The sequence below is a fragment of the Corvus kubaryi genome, unplaced genomic scaffold (assembly GCF_017639235.1).
Source record: "Corvus kubaryi isolate FWS band 111438036 unplaced genomic scaffold, C.kubaryi_AGA036_p1.0 130, whole genome shotgun sequence".
Taxonomy (NCBI): Eukaryota; Metazoa; Chordata; class Aves; order Passeriformes; family Corvidae; genus Corvus; species Corvus kubaryi.
In genome coordinates this window covers 3,998,650-4,019,409 of record NW_024580665.1, presented here as the reverse complement: position 1 = coordinate 4,019,409, position 20,760 = coordinate 3,998,650, and the positions used below count along the sequence as shown (strand labels likewise).

Genomic DNA, 20,760 nt, shown 5'->3' with positions numbered 1-20,760 from the left:
ATGTATCTTCAACTAAAACTAATGAAGGGTCAAAATCAAAACACATGACAAATGACAAGTTGCAAGCAGGAGGGCTTGAGCCTTGGTGTTATGAAACCAAGTCTTGTGCATGACTAATCAAGACACATCTACGGAATTTCAGGATGAAATACCTTCTCAATCCTAAAAGCCAGCATCCACTTCTTTCTGCTTTTACAGACCTAGCTTTTGTAACTAGAAAGAGCCACTGCCAGTTATGAAATGGAAAATAATAACAACCACCACCACTAACATGATGAAATAGGACAGACGAGAGAAACACAGATGATCATCAAATTAACTATATTAATCATGTACATTGTAATTACTGACACGGTACCATGTATTTATATACATGGTAACTTCTGAAAGGAAAAAAAGAAATCTCAACTAAACTTAGAGAACTTTCACAAATAATACATTATTTTCTTAAACACAATTATATCCATATTGCCAGCCTGTCTTACTATACTTGAACAACTGTTTTCAACCCTATACTTTTAGTCAAACTGGAATTATAATGGAAGGCAAAGAAAAAAGACATTGCAAACACTATTCAGTTTTTACTAACTTTTGGGCTGACAAAGTCTATTTACACTTTAAAAACCTTGGCCTTAACTATGAGGGAAATTTTTCCAATACAAGCCAATAGTCAGTCACTGACTCCTAGTGAGTCTCACAGACAGCACAACTGAATCTGAAGAATCTAGTCCATCTATGTTCTTTAATTAAACAGATTTCCCAGTCACAACTTGCAATCACTTTTCTACAATACAGTGCAAGTGTAAACCTGCTGGAAGAGGAAAATAATTCTGATTATAAAAGATGGGTTTATATATATGTATGTAGATTTATATTGAAACTAGCAAGGCACTTAAGCAATAATACTGTCCATTGAAATAAGCCCTCATACTTTCTGCTGAAAGCATGTAAGTAAGCACTTTTTTTTAATATTCTGTCTTAGGTTACAATGTAAGATGTAACCAAAAGTATGTATTCTATCACCATCTGTTAAAATGTGATGGGGCAGTGTTCTTTATCTCTTCCATGATACATCCCTGATAACTCCCTCCGGGAAGTATCTTCTGTTAATGGGCTATCAAGCCTCACTGCACGACTGGTAGAATTACATCATCCCATTGTGAGATGCTCCGCCCAGGGGGAGGAACCAAGCATTCCCACCTGGGTATAATCTGAGGTTTGGAACACCACACTCAGCCCTACCTACTGGATTCCCAGAGGATAACTGGACCTTCAGGTGAAGATCAGACACTTCTACAGGATCACTGCTTCAACAGGACCACTTCATCTGGACTGCTACCACCACCCTGACTAACAGGGTGTCAGGTTATATCCCAACTCTGTCAATGTTCTTGTACTATTGCATTTATTTTAATTTTCCTATTAAATTGTAATTCTGACTTGTAATCTCCCACTGGTTTGTTTTCAAACTAGTACATATTTTGGTGCCCAGTGTGGGGCTCAACCTGAGAGAAAGTCAGAATTACAATTTTGTATTAATAGAAACCTATTCACCATGGTGCTCGGCTTGTCTATACGAGTACTGTACCTTGCTCTCTGTATTTTTCCTCACATGGGGAACTACCTGCCTGTTGTACTGCTCCTGTTGAGACCAAGGAATGGTATGAGAATTGTTTTATTGGTTTATTATGACTATTGCATGATAACCTCAGGTAATGAATGCTATTCGGAATATATACTCAATTTTGTTTGCCTGTCCTAGTCTGGGCTGCTACGTCTGGGACCTCATCAACAATTGCACCCAGCCCCTGGTGGGGAGAGTAGAGAGTGGTTTCTTCCAGCCTTTCAGGCCAGGCATAGCAGTTTCCAAAAATATTGAGTTCCCTCTGGATGTCAAAGATGGCATAAACTTGCTGTCAGTTCTGCTTTGTCTTCTCTGTACAGCCTGCACCATGTACACCATGCTTAGAATCAGAGCAGTACTCAGCATACACAGAGACTGACGAGGAGGTGGCCAGACCTTCACACCCCACAGAAGAGACAGAGCCGGAGATCATCACTTGGTCGCTATCCCTGGGCGAGCTACATGACCTGAGGAGGGAGTTTACCTGCCAGACGATTGAGTCCATCCTGACCTGGCTGCTCCACATCTGGGACGCTGCAGCCAATGACACCATTCTGGACGGAAGCGAGGCCAGGCAACTGGGATCCCTCTCCCGGGATGTGGTCATTGACCAGGGGATCAGGAGAACCCAAGAAACTCTCAGCTTCTGGTGGCAACTGCTGGCAAGTGTATGGGACAGGTACCTTTGTAAAGAAGACTCCAGGTGCACCAAGGAAAATGGAGCACAATGGAACAAGGTACCCGATGCCTGAGGGAATTGGCTGTGCTGGAGATCATTTTCTCAGAAGACGAGAGATTCCCCAAGAGCCCAGATGGTGTCCAGCGCACATCGCAAATGTGGCTGAGATTTGCACAGCTTGGACCAGAGATGTACTCCCATTACCTAGCAACCCTGCAATGGAGGGAAGGAGAGGACAAGCTGGGCATCTTGGTCAACAAACTGAGAATTTACATAGACACTGTCACTGCCTTGCTACGCACCATGTCTCATCTGTGGAAACAAAGCTGGCAGAACACATCCAGAGCTTGGAGGAGAAAACTGAAGAGGGCCACCAGAAACTGAGAAAGGAGCTAATGAAGGAATTTACCAAATCTCACCAGAACTAACAAGAGTCTCTGCCAGCAGGAGTAGATGTCCCCCAGCCAGGGAGAGAAGACACTCCACGAGACAACCTCTGATTTTTCCTTCAGGAGCATGGAGAAGACAGGAGGATGTGGGATAGAAAACCCACCTCCTTGTTAGCAGCCCAGGTACATGAATTGAAAAGAGCAACATCTACCGCAAGAAGCTCATCTAGAGTCAGCGTTGCTCCAGTCTCTCATGGACAGAACTCCAGATGGTGTAGGAACAATAATATGACTGATTCTCTTGAAGGGACCTCAGGAACATATTTACAGGAGGAGAAAAATGTGTACCATGACCAGGAATAGAGGGGCCCTGCCTCTAGCCAGGTAGAGGAAAGGGACAATCGGGTCTTTTGGAGTGTGTGGATCCAACGGCCTGGCACATCTGACCCACAAAAATACACGGCTTTGGTTGACACTGGCGCTCAATGTACTCTGATGCCATCAAGGTACGTGGGAGCGAAACCCATTTCTGTTTCTGGGGTGACAGGAGGATCCCAGCAGCTGACTGTACTGGAAACTGAAGTGAGTTTAACTGGGAACAAGTGGCAGAAACACCCATCGTGACTGGCCCAGAGGCCCCGTGCATCCTCGGCATAAACTATCTCCGAAGTGGGTATTTCAAAGACCCAAAAAGACATCGTTGGGCTTTTGGGATAGCTGCTCTAGAGACAGAAGACATCAGACAACTGAACACCCCACCTGGTCTCTCAGATGACCCCTCTGCTGTGGGACTGCTGAGAGTTGAAGAACAAGTGCCAATCGCCACAGCAACAGTGCACCGTCGGCAATACCACACCGACAGAGACTCTGTGGTTCCTGTCCATGAGATGATTCGTAAACTGGAGAGCCAAGGGGTGGTCAGCAAGGCCCGTTCACCTTTCAACAGCCCCATATGGCCAGTGCTTAAGTCCAGTGGAGAATGGAGGCTGACGGTGGACTACCGTGGCCTGAATGAGGTCACGCCACCATTGAGCGCCGCTGTGCCGGACATGTTGGAACTTCAGTACGAGCTGGAATCCAAGGCAGCAAAGTGGTATGCAACCATCGATATTGCCAATGCCTTCTTCTCCATTCCTCTGGCAGCAGAGTGCAGGCCCCAGTTTGCTTTCACCTGGAGGGGCGTGCAGTACACCTGGAACCGACTGCCCCAGGGGTGGAAGCACAGTCCCACCATTTGCCATGGGCTGATCCAGACTGCACTGGCAAAGGGTGAGGCTCCAGAACATCTGCAATACATCTATATAGATGACATCATCATATGGGGGAACACAGCAGGGGAAGTCTTCAAGAAAGGAGAGATTATCTGGATTCTTTTGAAAGCTGGCTTTGCCATAAAGCGAAGTAAGGTTAAGGGTTTGTTGTACTGGTTTGTTTTCAAACTAGTACATATTCTAACTTAATGAATTGATGACACCATCTTCCATCTCATTCATTCTCCAATTTTAAAGTAAAACCTTTTTCAAACTCCCAGTTACTTTTACACTGTTCATCAGTAGTTACACACTTCACTTTACATCAACAATGAGTCTGCACAAGAGTGCATAGCATGATCCATATACTACACACCAAGTTTGGACTATGGGCTGTGAAAACCCAGCAATAAAATGTGAACAATGAAATCCATCCCCACTTGAGTATGAAATGTTGGTTTGGGGTTTTTTTTATAAGTCATGGGGATTTCTCTGTGATGGGCACACTGGCAGATGATTCTCAACTGTATTCTATCACTTTGTAACTGATCACATAGCAATATACACCATTGCAACAATCTGGAGCAAAGAACATACAACTTTTCTATAGAAATGTGCATTAAGATGTTGAATAACAATTTCAGGTATTACTTGAGTAAGGGCACCAGAATGACTTGAAGTCATTCGACCAAATTAACCCTTTTTTTCCTGACACAGGGGCCCAAAACAAAATTCATAGAAGAGACTGTGTGTGTTAAACATGCTGCTACAGCGTTTAGGCAACCCTTTCTGACAATGGGTAGAATAAACTGCTCATCCTCCTTAATAAGGATCAGCAACATTTAGTGTTATCACAGGAAATTCAAAAACATCAGAACACCAAAGTATTGAGAAATCATTAGAGAAAACCAGATTACAAAAGACCAGTAGGATTTATGTACTTTGGAACAGAGGCATCTCTCTCTTTCCCCCACCCCCACTTAGCCCTTGGGTCTTCAGTTAATCTTATCTCACTGCAAATCCTAAAAGAGAGGCTGCAGCACAAGGTGGTATTAAGAACCAGAAATTCTACCATTGGTTTTGCTCCTTTCTTCGTTTCTCCCAAGGCAGGGGACTGCCTACAGGCTCACCACAAACCCCTTCCCACACCCCACAGATTCTCAGTAATTGCACACACAGATCTCTGCTTGGATGCTTTCCTGAAGAAAGAAAAGGTCCACATTTATGCACACAAAACTCCCCATCTTCCACCCCTACCTGCTAAAACAGTGCAGTCCTGTAGGTGGGACTACCTCGGTCCTTCTTTGGGGTGAGGGTTATGGCAGGCAGGCTGGGGTGGGGCATTACTGAACAGAGCACCAGAACCAGTGTTACAATGTGGAGCCGAGCAGTTCTCCGTATCAGTGAGCACTGCTGGCACACTAGTATGACTTACACTTGGGTTCCCACCTGGGCACGGTAAGGAGGGGAGGAAAAGGAAGGAGGTATATTATGGCTGGTCTTTGCTTTTCCAGAGGGCAGATCAAAGGTCTACAAAGTTTCACTGTAAAGGAATGCACTTCAAAGGAGAGTTCAAGACAAATAAGATTTTGTCAGCACTAACTACAAAATTGAAGAGGGGGAGTAGCAGAATTATACTCTGCACCTATTACTGTAACATATTATGACATTTCAACTAGAAAGTAGTCCTAAAACCAGAAATCTGGATTTGTTTTCCTTTCCAAGTAAACTTTAAAAAAAAGTTTAAAAAGATATAGGGGTCGTAAAATCTGAAATTAATGCAGGTTAAAGTGGAAGCCTTTTTAGTTCATTTCACCACTTATTAACAGCTGGAGGTCTTAGTCAAATAGCTTGAAACCTGAAGCTAGCGATCACCTCTCCCACCCCTCAGAGTTCCAAGGCCCTGCCACCCCAGGGAAGCTGGGATAACATCCCTTTTCCAAAGGCAGAGACCCAAAGTCTCCTCCAGGCCGCCTGCCGTGCGCTCTTTACTACCCTGAACGCATTTACCATCTCTGCTAGCACCTCCACTTGGGTTTTAAGAAAGCAGAAATACAACCCTCGAGAAAACCAAGTCCCAGTGTGAGGCACAGTCCTCCAACAAACCATGCCCACATGCCTCCATCTCCCTGCCACGTCCAGGTGTGACTCACGGCTGCAGGTGATGGCTGAGCGGCAAGAGCTCAGACACCTCTTCACGAAGTCCTTTGGGGGGAAATCTTTCCTCCTTTGTCCTGGAGGAACAGTGGGTTCAGAGCCCACACAAAGCTCACCCGGGCTTTCCCCACGCCGCACTCCCTCCCTCCCCGGAGCCACCGGCGAACCCAGACGTGCGGGCGGTTCGCGGGTCCCGCGGCTCGCGGTCCGGTCCGACCGGGCAGCACCGCGGGGCTCTGCGCAGGGAAGGGTGGCCCGGGAACCCAGACACCTGCAGGCAGCTAGAGGGACCCTCCCGCGGCCCGGCCTCACCGCCGACCCCCGCCCGCCCAAGGAGCAGCCGGGTTCCTGTCAGGGAAAGCGCACCCTCAGCCACACCAGCCCCGAAGGGGCTCCGAAGCCCCCCCCAAGGCTCCACACCGGGGCCGCGCCCGGCAAGGACCGCGGCGCCCGAGAACAAGGAGGGAGCCCCGCACTCACCGCCGCCGCCGCCTCCTGCGGCCCCCAGCACCCCAGCAGCAGCAGCAGGCAGCCAGCGACCAGGCTGCAGCTCCGCCGCCGCAGCTCCATCCCGCCCGCTCAGGAGCTCCGGGGCCGGCCCTGCGGCGCGGGCATAGCCCGGCGGGGCAGCGCAGCTCCCAACAGGCGGCTCCCGCCAGCTGCCCCGACGCCAGCGCCCGCCCCTCTGCCGCGCTCGCCCGCTTCTCCTGGCTCAAGTCCTCCCGGGACTACAGTATTCCTCCGCTCCGGGGGCGGGCGAGGCGAACAGTACGGGGCACGCTGCTGCCGCCCCCCTCCGAGGGGACCACAATTCCCCCCACCCTTCCCCCGGGCGCCGCGGTTTTGTCGGCTCGATGCGCGGGCACCGCCTCTCCCCGCCCCGCACCTCCACCGGGCGGGCTGCTGGACCCCGGACTACTTTCTGCAGCGGAAGCCGCCGGGGTGTGTGGGTGGGTGGGGGGCAGTTGTCGCCAGTGCCGGGTCGCCCCTCCGGAGGGGCGGGCGGCGGGCGCGGGGCTCGCCCGGCTCAGTTCCGGCCCATACGGCCCCGCTCAGGTGCGACGCCCCGGCAGGGACCGCGCAAACTTCCTGCCTGGGCACGCTACAAGTGTCTGGAGGGGCTGCGGCACCGCGACAAGCGAGCAGTGACCGACCCCGAGCGGACAGCGCCGGCGGTTCCAGCCCAGCCGCTCCCCCGGGGCTTGGCGCCCTCGGTGCTTCGTCGTGCCGGGGGAAGGAGCCCGCGAAGCGGCCGCACCGTACCCTGCCCGCCCCGAGTGACGGCGGGCCCTCCTCTTCCTCCGGCGGGCGCAGCGGCGCGTACCCGGCTGCGCCGTGCCGGTCCCCGCGGGCTGCCCGGGCCATGGGGCGCGCAGGGTGAGTGCCGAGCGCGGCCGCCCCCTCCCCGCGCTGCCCCCCGCCCCGTCGTGACTCTGTTCCTTTGCCTCCCGCAGGGCGCTGGTGCTGCTGCTCCTCTGGCTGGGCGCGGAGCTGACGAGTGCGGTAAGTGTGGGCAGGTCCCGGCTGCAACAGTGCTCGCTGGAGGTGAAGGTGCCTGGTCAAACCTGTCGGGGTTTGGGCATCCTTCGGCCAGAAAACAGACGCATCCCCGCCCCCCTCTGAAAGACGGGCGGATTTTTTTTTTTAATTGCTGTATACTTGTGCTCCGAAGTTCCTTTGTGCCTTTCGTCTGCTCTACTTTGACTAGCTTCTGAAAAGTACACTGTGGTGGAAGACCATCCGTGCGCGGTGTAACAGCTTTTAGTGTCTGATAGCGTGATCAGTGTCTCTCTTTGCAACTGACTGCCTTTAGTTCTTCTTTAGCATCTTCTCAAGCCTTGCTTTAAAAGTGGACCCTCTAGGTCCTTGTTCACAAGGGATCCAGCCCAGAACACGTCATAACTAAGTAAAAGCGATGTGAGAAATTAAAGGATTAAGCTGTTAAGTGTTGTATCAAGGTTCATGACTATGGATTAGTAAATGTGTTCTAAATTCCAAGTTGGTATACAGAAACAATGATTTTATGATCTCAATCTGACAACTTTATGACACAAACATGGATTTTCTCTTGCTGTTCCTAATTAATGTTTAAACAGAGTAGTAGGGGGCTGCAGGCTTTTTAAATGTTCATAATTTTCTCTTTTTTGGTGTTGCAATAGATTTTCTGCAACTGGAATCTGCAATTGTTAGCCCACTTAACTAGTGAATAGATCTATAGCTTAAATTAAGTGTCCAACTGATGTACAGTCAGCAGTTCAAAAAACACCTCTGTTATAGTGTAATGTAAATTAAGATTGGACAATAATGTTTGTGGTGTGGATTTTATAGTGCATATACAGTAATGAATTAATGGAAGCTGTTAGTATAATATGTTTTAAGCATGTTTATTTTGACTGAGTTTCTGACATATTTCTGACAAAACCAGTTGAATTATGGGTTCTTGTTAGCCAATGTTTTTCTACTGCTTTTGCTACACTTTTGATTAAAATTTTAAGGATTTAGAACCTTCCTGTGCAACTGAGAAGAAATCTTTTGAAAAGGCTTTAACAGCAGAGGGGTTTATACTTTTTATAAATAGGAAAGGCTTGATTATGTTTTGCATTTTTCATAATCAATTGCACTAGTAGAATTTCATCATCCTGATCAGGTGGTAGTTACCAGCTCTAATCTTCTCAAAGATTAAAAGATTAGAGAGTTTTATTCAACAAACCCAAGAACTGTTCTACTAAGAGTTCTTGCTGCAGTGGAATCTTATGTAGAAATGACTTCTATAAAGCAAGTGCTTTAAAGGCAAATATTGAAATTATTTTGAGACAAATGTGCCACATTTTGAAATCATGTATATAAATTTATGTGATATGGGAATGAAATTATTGCTGATTGATGCAGCTGTAGCTGACAGCAGATTTTTAATTGTTTGCTGCAATTTCGCTCCATACCTGTTAGAAAACACATCTCTTAAGCAGTCAGATTTCTGTTAGTTCTTTAACATCTTTCATTGCCCATAAAGGGATTCCTGTCAATTTAAGTCTATTGCAATGATTAAAATGAGTATCTACATGATATTTCTAAGTCTTCCTGAGAGCTTTCTTCAGGGTTAGAAAATAATGAAAATCTTAGTTGCTGTGTAATCAGTCTAAAAATATGAAGAAGAATCAGAAATAGGCATAAAATACTTAGTGCTTTATATGTCTAAGCAGATAATGGATTTAATGATTTTAATTAAAATGCTGTCAAACATGCCCAGCAGGAAAGAGTAAAACTATATTTTTGTCAACTAGCTTAATGACTGACTTTCTGGTATCACTGATTTAAAAACACATCCTAACACCTTCCAGCATGAGGTAAGCTGCTAAGAAAAAGTACTAAATTGAACTTGCACTAAACAGAGCTTTTTTAGGAAAACCAGGATCTCTGAAACACTTCTTAGTAGTGTATGATTTGAAGTGCTGGAGCATAGGGAAGTACAATGTCAATAAACTGAGGTTAAAGCTCGTTTTAGGTTAAGGAGTAACAACTTCTAGAAGACTATTCACAGAGACAGTCAACTTGTTGCTGAGGATGGTGTAATTTATAACTTTGTTCGTATCTTTTTTCTTTTAAATAATCTCATTTCAATAACTTACGTGTTGTAAAAGAAACATCACTGAAATATTGTTCCAAGTTCTTGAGCACTCTTCAGGAATGGTACTGTGGACATGAGTAGTGTAGGTAGTGGCTGGCACATCAGGCCAGCATCTTCAATAAAGTTATATCAAAGGTGGCTTTCTTTCAGAGGTCTCAGTTATGAGGTGTAGTCTCCCTTTTGGTAAGAATAGGATTTTAATGTGTATCTGAATTAATATCTCAGTTTATAATTCTTGGGTATAAATTATGATCTATTTTGAATGGCAGTGCAAAATTAGTCTTGTAATGTGATCTGTTTTTTCTTGAAGCTAATGCTGAAAACATGGATGACTTGGTATTACACATGGGGTTACTTGGCAGAGAGATTGTCACCCTGTAGACCAGCTGCCGGGAGTGACCTAAGAGTTTCCCCCTAACAGTTTCACCTGGAGTCCCTCCAGAAGCTATGCTTCATTCATGGTTTCAGTCTTTTATTGTCAATAATTTTCATTAATAATGAACCAGGAGCATCAGTACAAGATGCTGTGCAAACACAAAACAGCAACATAGTGCTATCTTTGAGACCTTCATTGCACTAAGACAAGTGACAAAAGTTGGTCCAAAGGTAGGGGAGATAAGACAAAATGTTGGAACAGTGCAAGAGAGGCAGGGATTTGCCTTGGCTAATCACTGGCCTCCCCTGAGGCTTTTGCAGGCTACAGTGCAAAGCAGAGTTTTTAGGAGAGGGACTTTTAAAAGCATAATCAGAGTTTTGCTGATGATTCTGTTATGTCCTGTCATAAATGTAAGGTGGAGCATGCACTGAGAATGGTCACTGAACTGAGAGACAGCCTCTTGTATTGAAATTTGAGATTCGTGTCCCTTCACAAAGCTCTCAGCTGAGCTGAATCATAGTCCTGTGCAGTCATTCTGTGCCCCCTTGAGAGCATACCTGGCATACAGGTGAGATGATAACTTCTCATTTATTCCCTTTCTGTTGTTGTTGAGCTAGTTGAGCACCTGGAATACATCCTAGTTTTGATGTGATAGCCTAAAGAACTGCTTTTAGGACTTAGTGTGCAGACTTCGTTATCAGGCATGTTCTGTTGGAACAACTGAGCTTTCAGGTGGAGTTCATTAAGGTTTCTTTTATGAGTGAACTTCATGTATTATTGCAACTCTTTCAAATCTGCGTGGGGTTTTTTGTTGTTTTGTGGTCTTTTTGTTTGGTTTTGTTTCTTTCTTTTTGGTTTTTTAGCTAATAAACATGCAGATTAACTACAGCCACTTTCTTTTTCTAGCACTTGGTATCTTGTTCAGCAGAACATCTTCAGTATCCAAGTAAGGCAAACAAAAACAGTGTGAAAACCAGTTCTGGGCAGTCTGCTCTATTTTGAGTAACTGAAGCTCTGCTGGTTTATGCCAAGCTAGCCCAAGTGATCTTATTTATCTATGTCTCAATATATCCTAGGTTTTCTATTTGTTTTCATATCTATGATACAAATGCTTCATAGTGTCTTTTCCTTTAGTATGTATTGGACCAGCTTAATTGAACTGAGCTCCATGTTTTCCATGGCCAAAAATAAATTTTGTCCCAGAGCCTTTGACAGAGGGGAAAAATTAGCTGTTTAATTATGGATATTTAAAACCAAAATTGCAGCTCTTACCATAACACTTTCCAATTCAGTTTCTGCAAATATGATGTTATCCATTAAGAGGTATTTAGAAAGTTTTGATTTCCTTTTCTTTGCCATTTTAATCAGTATTTATAAGCATGCAACTCTTCTGTTGCATTACAGCTGTATCTTTATGTAGCAGTAAACTTTATTGGGAGAAAACTAATAGCTACAGTAAAGTTACTTTTATAAGGAAGGAGTCTACAGAATTCAAGAAATAATATAAAATACCAACTGTCGCGGTTTGACGCTGGTTAAGCGCCAGGCACTTACGAAAGACGATTCATTTATTTTCCTCTGCTATAGCCAAGCGGAGGAGGGGGAACTAAAAACTTCTTTTTCATGAGTTGAGATAAGGATTATTGAAAAAAAACCTTTAAGATAAAGCAGTTTCAAAACTTAAACAGTATAAAGAAGATTTATTACTAACAGAATTAAAAGTAAAAAGGGTAATGAGAACCAAAACAAATCTTCAGAACACCTTTCTTTCCCAGCCGCTCCCTCTTTCCACTGACCGCGCAAGGAAACAAAACATGGGATTTTAGTCAGTATTTCACTTAAAAATCTCTTCAGTATGCTTAGGGAAAAGAGTTTCTTCTGATGTGCTGTGGGATCCTTCCCACGGGAGATAGTTCTCTGTGAACTTTTCTAGCATGGTTTTAACTTCCACAAGCTGCAGTCCCTCCCAAACCTGCTGTAACGTGAGTCCCTCCCACTGGCCAAGCAGTCTTCCCTCAACTGCCTAGCGTGGGTCGTTTTAGTTCATAGAATTTAGTATTTTAAGGTTGAGCTGCTCCAGTTTGGAAGCGAAGGCTTTCTTCCTCTATCTCTAAAAGCAAGGCTTGTCTCTCTCTGAGTTCCTCACTAGATTACAGCTTTTCAGTATCCACGTGCTCCAGCATGAGTACTCTTCTTCACGGGCTGTGCATGGATCTCTGTGCCCTCCTATGCACTTATGAGTTATACAGAAACAATTTGTTGTATTATAGTCCTCACCACGGCTTGCAGGAGAATCTCAGCTCCAGTGCTTGGAGCACCTCTTCCCTCTCCTTTTTTTCACTGACCTTGGTGCCGCCATGTTGGTTTTCCTCACGTGTCCTCAGTTTTCCTTCTGACTTGGAAGAAAGTTGGTGTCTGGAGGTTGCAGTTGAGAGGTTGATCTTGTCTGGGTTCCGCATTGGGGAACTGCTCGCCATGTCTCTCGCTGCTGGCCACATGGTCCCTGCTGGCACCGCACAGCCGGCCCTGGCCATGTGGTCCTCACCAGCACCTGAGGGCCCCGGCCGTGCAGTCCTGGCCTCGGGATGGCCTTGGCCACGCGGCCCCCTGCCAGGATGGCATCGGCTGCGTGGCCCTCCGCAAGGATGGGCCCTGGCAGCCGCCTCACCACCCTCTGGAGAAGAAAAAGAGAGCTGCCTGCGGTTTTTTCTTTCTTAAATATGTCCTCACAGAGGCGTTACCAACTTATCTAATTGGGCTAGTAACCTGCCCGTCGCCAGAGCCTTCAGCGATTGGCTCTGTGCCGGACATAGAAGTTTCAAGCAGCTTTTCTCCCACCCCCGCTAAAAGCATGCTGTGTTAAACCAACACACCAACCTAATCCTATAAATCTCAGAATTTGTCTGCTAGCTAAGGCAGCTTCTAATCTGTAAGAATGCATGCCTGTGGAGACACTTGTTGGTGAAGATTCACATACAGCACTGAGAATGGTCCTTCTACAAAGGTCAAGCCTGAATGGAAATAATAAGAAATATACTCTGGTTCTGTAGCAAAATAAGGAGAATTACTAAAAAAATTAGCACTGTTATCAACAATTAGTTTATTTTCTAGCTTTTGCTAAGGTGTTGAGTTTTAGGGGAAATTTTCACTTAAAGCTGAATATACTTTTCCATTTGAACAAATAATTGCTTATTTGCTGAATATTCTCTGTGTTTTGAAGACAATTAAGCAGGTGGCATTTTATTTGGCACTCAGATACTGTGTCAGGTTACAGCAGCTATGAAATGAAGTAAGGCATGTTAATTGTGTTCAGAAGAGCTTTTTTGATATCATTATCCATTTAAGGCTGTGGCTGCTTTTTGTATAGGTATAAAAAGCACTGTGTGACCTGAAGAAGCATTTTATTTCCTCTTGTGGACAAGCTTTGACACCAGCCACTGTGTTCCCTTGGTTTAAGAACTGCTATTGTTTTGCTGGTGTCCCTAAAGGAGGCAGAGCATTTCATGGTGGGGCTTCTCCCCGCTTTGTCTATCCTTGCTGTAGAGAATCTCTACATGAGTAGTGTTTGGTAATGCCTGTATCTCAGCTTAAATTTTATGATGATGACAAAGAACTAAAAATAAGAATTTTTTTAAGCTCTCATTGATAGATTATTTTCAAGCTCTCTGAAAATCAAATCTCAAAATAAGGACTATTATTGTGGAAAAAAATAAAATGAAAGCTTTTCTGTTGTTATATGTGGAAGGAATTGTTCTCGCAAGGTCAGTCTGTGTTTCAAAAGGGATTGGAAGGAGGCTGAATTGCTTGTTAGAGGGTACCTGCAAAATGCAGTCTTGATAGTGACTGCAATGTTGACTATTATTGGAGGAAGATCAGTGGGAAGGGAGATCAGGCACTGACATTATGAACTTAATTTCCTTAGGTGGTTGGGGTTTTGTTTTGGTTTTTTGTTATTTTTTTTTTCTAGATATCCATATAACCGAAAAAGCTCTCAGTCTCTTGGAAAAGCTATAAACCCTAACTCAGCTTTACATACTTACTTCCATTTACATGTCTGAACAGAAAGAGCATTTAGAGCGGAATTGTGCAGTTCTTGTTACCTGTACCCTGCAAAAAAGAGAATCTGGAGGTGTAGGCGATTGAATGACGAACCCAGACCGGCAGGGAATCTGAATCGTTTATTCAAAGGAGTGAGTTGGTTTTATACACTTTTCTAAAGCACAGTATTTCTTTATATGGTGTGACCTATCCCGTGTTGCCACATCAGCAACACACTTTCTCAATGTCCTTTTTGGGATGATCACTCGCTGTTCACTCGTCTGTCAGGTCCCGGCAGGCTCCTCTCTCTAGGGGTCTGCCGTGTGACACCTCCTCCCCCCAGGGTCCGGTGGAGACGAGCCTCTGTGTGCTGTCATGTGCTCCTTTGTGCTGCCATGTGCCTCTGCAGGCAGGTGTTACAGCTCACAACCCAATTCTCTCTTATAATTCCCCATAATTCCCCCTTTTCTGTTTTATACAAATAAGAATTATGACAGTGATTAAACAGATAGACGTTTGAGAAACAATGTAAAGTTGTCTAAAACTTTTACTGTTACTTAGAGTCTGCAACTGCTGGAAGGTCTTGTTTCATAGTGAGGACTTAGAAAGTCTTTTTTAGGCAAGACTTTTAAGTTTACTTTGAAAGAGGATCCAGCTTTTTTAAGGTAAAATTAGCAAGTCAAAATGACTTGATTACACCAGGCAGAAGCACCTGGGTTTGATGGTATAATCGCATCAGCCAGGGCTAGGGCTTGGCCAGAGCTTCAAGCTTTGACTGAGAGGGTTTCTTTAAAATATTTACATAATTGCTTAAAAACTTTATTAATATCATTCTGAATGTGATTGAAAAATTAAGAACATATGAACTTCTTTACAGTCCTTTTGCAGGGGGCACACCCCATCTCTGCACTTCCCCTTTTCTGTTCTAATAATATGTAACACGAACATCTTTCAATTTACCAAGTTTAGGAAAATGTGGAACATAACATGCAGTTTTCTTACTATGAACAGTAAAATAATACATTTATACAACAACAAGTGCACACTAAGTAAAAATAAGCAAGGTAATATCATTAACTACTTAAATACTTCTTAGTTTCACGGAATGTATATAAAGCTAGGTCTTGGAAAATTACAATTATAATAACATTAACTCTCTAAGTGGTTTCAAAAGGTTTCAAAAGGTAACAAGTCTAATTTCTGCTTTAAAAAAATAGCTTTCAAATTATAATTATTATCTATCACAAAAAGCAAGCAGAAAAATGCAGGGTGGTGTGGTGAAAAAGCAGTCTTTGAGATAGGGTCTAGGATTATGGCAATATTTTAAATGAAAACAGAAGAGTTCTATGGACCAGCTGCAGGAATGACATGCTTAGCTTGCAGCTATTCTCGCACAAGCTGGTGCAAATGCTGAATGCTGCAGCCCTCCCCCACCCCTGCGGAAGGGGTATGGGTCCACTTAGTCCTTTTTTCCAGCACATGATCAGCTCCCAAGAGTCCACAAGGAACGGGAGCCTTGGCTGTAACAGCGCAGTCCCTCTGGCTCGCGCAGGCCCCGCCGGCTCGCCTCTTCACCTCTCATGAGCCACTCGCAGCCTTTGCCATGAGCTGAGCGGATCTGCGTCCCTGCCAGCTCTCTGTGCCGCTGATCCCACCCATCCGTGGTGTCGGGGCGGCCGCCGGGTGCAGCCGCAGTGCGGCTCTGCCATGCGCTCGCCGCTATGGCTCGCCGCCATGCACTCGCCACCGCGGCGCAGCTCTGCCATGCGCTCGCTGCTATTGCTCGCCGCCATGCACTCGCCACCGCGGCGCAGCTCTGCCATGTGCTCGCCCCTATGGCTCGCCGCCATGCACTCGCCACCGCGGTGCAGCTCTGCCATGTGCTCGCCGCCATGCACTCGCCACCGCGGCGCAGCTCTGCCATGTGCTCGCCCCTATGGCTCGCCGCCATGCACTCGCCACCGCGGCGCAGCTCTGCCATGTGCTCGCCGCTATGGCTCGCCGCCATGCACTCGCCACCGCGGCGCAGCTCTGCCATGTGCTCGCCGGCGCCATGCCACCATGTGCTCGCTGGTGCTGTGCGGCCCCGCCATGTGCTCGCCGGCGTGTGCTCCCCGGTGTCACGCGCTCGTTTTCCCCTGCCACATCTGCTGCTGCACTTTCGCAGAGGGCAGAGACGGAACACGCTACCAGGATGGGACCTCCTGGCTCCAGCCGCTCACTGTGACCTGGCTCCAGCTGATGCCGCATGGCGCAGGGCGGCTTTTCTGTGGTGCCGTCCAGCTTCCCTCCAGGGTCAAATAGGTTGGGGGACGAGGGATCATCTTCTGGTTCTCCTCCCACAGCCCCGACAGACTTACGGTCGCTTGCTGGTGGCACAGAAGGGCTTGGCACGGCTGCTGCGGTGGCACAAGAGGCTTTGTTTGTCCGGTCTCTGGGTGCCGCCTGTGCTGTGAGCGCCTTGCACACTGTTCTCTGCGGACACAAAAGCTTTGTCAGCGCCGCGTCACTGCGTGAAACTCGGTTCCACAACGCATCTGAAGTGTCCCATGTCTGAGGATCAAACATCTTGGTCCTATCTAAAGTTGAATCACAGTTCTTTGCCCAGAACAAGAGTCTGTTTAAATCTGTAGACTCAACTTTCCTGCCATGTTTCTTTAAAATCTGTTTTAATGTCTCTGGGATGTTCTGTTCTTGGGATACCCCATCTCCTACGTCCCCCATGGCTCACCTACAACTTGTAGGGATTACCGCTGGCCAGCGTTCCTGCTTCTTGCAGCAGCACTTCAAGTCCCATGGGGCTCACGGACGGATGCACAGGTAGGCGTACAATAAATTCCTCACACGGGGACACCATTTGTCGGCGATTGAATCTCGGACCCAGACCGGCAGGGAATCTGAGTCGTTTATTCAAAGGAGTGAGTTGGTTTTATACACTTTTCTAAGGCACAGTATTTCTTTATTTGACGTGACCTACCCCATGTTGCCACATCAGCAACACACTTTCTCAATGTCCTTTTTGGGATGATCACTCGCTGTTCACTCGTCTGTCAGGTCCCGGCAGGCTCCTCTCTCTAGGGGTCTGCCGTGTGACACCTCCTCCCCCCAGGGTCCGGTGGAGACGAGCCTCTGTGTGCCCCCATGTGCTCCTTTGTGCTGCCATGTGCCTCTGCAGGCAGGTTTTACAGCTCACAACCCAATTCTATTTTATAATTCCCCATAATCTGAAAATACATGGGGAAAGCAAATAATTTATTGCTGTGCTTTTTGCATAGACTTCCTGCAGTTCAGCCTGCCTTGAGTCCTTCCATATGACTTCCCCTTCTCTGATGGTGCGATTTATATGGAAGTTGTGCTGCTGCAGTTTCCCGGAGCTGTGTTTAAATCTCTACTTTCAAAAGTTGTTGACAATAATCCTACTACTTATAATGAAATTTATCTTTTCAGAATGGTTTCCTCTTCTCTCAGGTTTGAGGAAACACAAAGAGGAAAAGTAAATACCAGGGCAAAAGAATTGCTCCATGGCTCTGCTTCTTCTCTGGCTTCTTTGCCATGTTTTTTAACAATTCTTGCTGGTCAGAGGAACTTTGCTGGCCCTCTGATTCTGCCCATACTCAAATGCATACAAAGCTGTAGACACCCCTCTGGTCTGTGCTTTCCTTCTAGTTTCTTCAGAGTTTTGATCAGCTTTGGTTGTGTCAACCTCTTGGGGCCACTAAACCAGCACCATCCAGTTTGCATAGTCTCCGCTCACTTGGTTACCTTAGCACTGAGAGAATCAACCCTGTGAATCAAATTGGTCTGATTTGCTTCAGTCCACTGAGATGTCAATAGCTACTGTATTCTGAGCTTGCCTTATTCATTCACTGCTCTATTTTCTCCTGTTTGGCTGGAATCTACTGTACTTTAGACAGCCTCCAGCCCTTGCCTCAACGTGCTCTTAAGCTCCTCTGCCTTTCTGTCTCTCCTTTGTGCTTTAATAGCTAGGGAGGCTGCCAGTATCACTGCTGTTAATCCTGCAGTGCTTTCTCTGGTGCCTCACTCCCAGCAGCAGTGAGGACATGTCAGTGCCTGTTAGCCAGGAATCTCTGTTGCACAAATCTCTTTAAGAGAGTTGCACCTAATGTTCTCTGCTTTCCCCATTAGTAGTAGAAACAAACGATTCCATGCTTGACACAAGCATTTGCAAGACCCCAGTGTGATGCATAACACAGGTCAAATCTAATCGTCATCTAGGGCTTGTAGCTGGACTAATTGGGAACTAGTTAGAAAAGGCAATACATCAAAGTTTTTGTAAGATACGAAACTACGAAACTATTTCATTTTCCTTCAGTTTTGCATATTTGTCATTTTTCTATTTCCATTGAAGGAGAGGGGTTGGAAACAAGGTAGCAACAGCAACATTAACTGTTTCCTTAGCATATTTTTTTTGGCTGGTAGATAGACCAAACCTGCAGCTTTCTAGTGATTAGGGTAAAGTGTTTGTACAGAGTAAGCCGAAAGCCAACTGCATAAATGAATTTCTAGCACTGTTTGGAGGGATTGGTGTTGACCTAAAAATCAGAGGAGAGGAAAATGAAAGTGCAGTTAAGCAAGAAATGGACTTATGAATGCTCCTGTGCTTCTTCAAATCTCCACAAATTAAATGTCACCAACTCTATTTTTTGGTAGCAGCATCACTTTAAAGCTGTAATTAGTAATTAGCTTTGTCTTTTTCCAACTTTTTAAAACTACTGCATGTACTTTACCTGTTCACTTTGCATTAGAGTGTTTTCAAATAGGCTTCTTGCGTTCTTTATCCATTTGTTTCAATCATTGAAGTTATTGTTTTTTATTAAGGTCATGCCCTTGCAAGTAGTAAGGTATCTCTCTGTGGACATGAAATAATGCTTAGTTCTTAAAAGAATATTTAAACCAAAAAAGTTTCCACAGAAAATTATACAATTGTAAAAGAAGTGATGAAATTATTACTCTTAATACTTTAACTTAAAGTCTGTTTAGAATTCATAAGCTGGCAAGTTGGTTTTTTAGAAATGTGTATGTAAATGCATATCATTACTAACATTAGTAACAAAGTTAAATAGATTAATTGATGCACTGAATAATGGCTTGACTTTCCCAAAGAGGAGCAGGACCATTTTAAAGTTGTAATAGTTCTCCTTATACTGAACTTCTGCTGTGAAGGATTGTGCAGATACCACTTGCTCTGTATAATATATATATATTTTAAATTTTTTTAAAGCAACTTGGAATTATTGCTACTACTGTAGTGGAAACACATCAAAACAATAGGAAGGTGAATCATTGTATTGTACTTTGATGATTAAAGCTATCCACAAAGCAGGGTGTAGCTCAACTGGAAGAACATAGCCTGCAGGAGCAAAAAGTGAGCTTGGAAAATTAAGAATTTATAGTAGTTTTCAGACTTCTCCCTAAAAAGATCCTGCAGACTTTCAGCTTCAGCCTTCCTTGTGAAGTTTTAGACTATTATCAAAGTGTGTGTGAGGGGTTGAAGAGTTGGAACATTATCTGTAGAATGAATGTATCTTTGTAAATGCCTTCTTCATGACGTGCAGCAGTATTTTGAAGTGTGGATTTGGCTGGAAGGTGAGGTTGGCAGGTCCTGTATTGCACTGCACAGTGTATATAGCATTTTGCATAGAAAATTGAGATTTAGAGCCTTTACTACCAGAAATTATAGAAATGTGTTGAGTCTTGGTCTCGTGGGATGACTGAGGTGATTTCTAGTAAGGTGTGTGTGCCAAGAGTAAGGTGCTTTTGTTTCTGGTGTACTTTTGAAATGCATATGCTTTTTTGCTTTACTAGGAGAATAGGTGTAACACAAACACATTGCTTGCTATTTAGCAAAAGTTTTCTATCTGTTTTCATCAGAAACACAGTTTTTTTAACAGCTGTCTCTTCTTGTAAACTTTGTGATCATTTTTACAAAGGAAGAGTAGTGCATTTTTAACCTAATAAAGTAGTTTTGGCTTAAACTGGAAATAGCCTGTGAAATCTTTCTACAGATGGTGCTTGGCTTTTTGTTGTGACTTCAAAAGGTGTAAGATGTAAGAAAAATATAGAGAAAGTATGTTAATATGGTGATGAAAAGAAGAAGCTTTCAAACTACTCTAACAAATGTGAAGTGTTCTTGTCACCAAAGTAAATGTCAGATCCTTAGCCTACTTTTACCACAAATAGATAAAGAAAATGTCTTTGAATATCACAGAGGTTTTAAGTTAAATGAGTTGGTGACCATAAACAGAATAGTTAATGGTCTCTTCAGTGTAGTGATTATATGGTTTGCTCTGTGGTACTTTTAACAACCCCAATCTCTGTGAATGTATAATCTTGTTAGGATTAAACCAAAATCTGCCTAGATAATTAGAGTGAGCTCCAAACTGTGGTTTGACCTGTATCTCTTAGTGGAGCAATTTCCCTGTGAATGTATTGGCCCTGGAGCGAGTGTGTTGGGAGCCTTCAGCTGAGTGTCAGGGAGCTGAGGGGCTCCCATACCTCAAGTGGTGCGTGGAAAATCACCCCGGAGGTTTTGCACAGGCTGCCCTTCTGAGACTGTACGAACCGGGGGCTGGGGCAGAACATCTTTTAATGTGGCAGGACA

The 20,760-nt window shown here is 45.0% G+C and overlaps 2 protein-coding genes across 7 annotated transcripts in view; one reads left to right on the top strand and one right to left on the bottom strand.

Moving 5' to 3' along the window:
- COL4A5 (collagen type IV alpha 5 chain) overlaps window positions 1-6,850 on the bottom strand; it is an 80,886-nt gene extending 74,036 nt beyond the window's left edge. For all 5 annotated transcript variants that reach the window (XM_042028851.1, XM_042028869.1, XM_042028878.1 and 2 more), the window contains exon 1: window positions 6,580-6,850. In XM_042028851.1, the coding sequence (XP_041884785.1) occupies window positions 6,580-6,669 (90 nt within the window). In that variant the 5' untranslated portion in view covers window positions 6,670-6,850. The remainder of the gene's footprint in view (window positions 1-6,579) is intronic.
- COL4A6 (collagen type IV alpha 6 chain) overlaps window positions 6,850-20,760 on the top strand; it is a 119,574-nt gene continuing 105,663 nt past the window's right edge. For both annotated transcript variants that reach the window (XM_042028837.1, XM_042028830.1), the window contains exons 1-2: window positions 6,850-7,476; window positions 7,554-7,602. In XM_042028837.1, coding sequence (XP_041884771.1) covers window positions 7,463-7,476; window positions 7,554-7,602 — 63 coding nt within the window. In that variant the 5' untranslated portion in view covers window positions 6,850-7,462. The remainder of the gene's footprint in view (window positions 7,477-7,553; window positions 7,603-20,760) is intronic.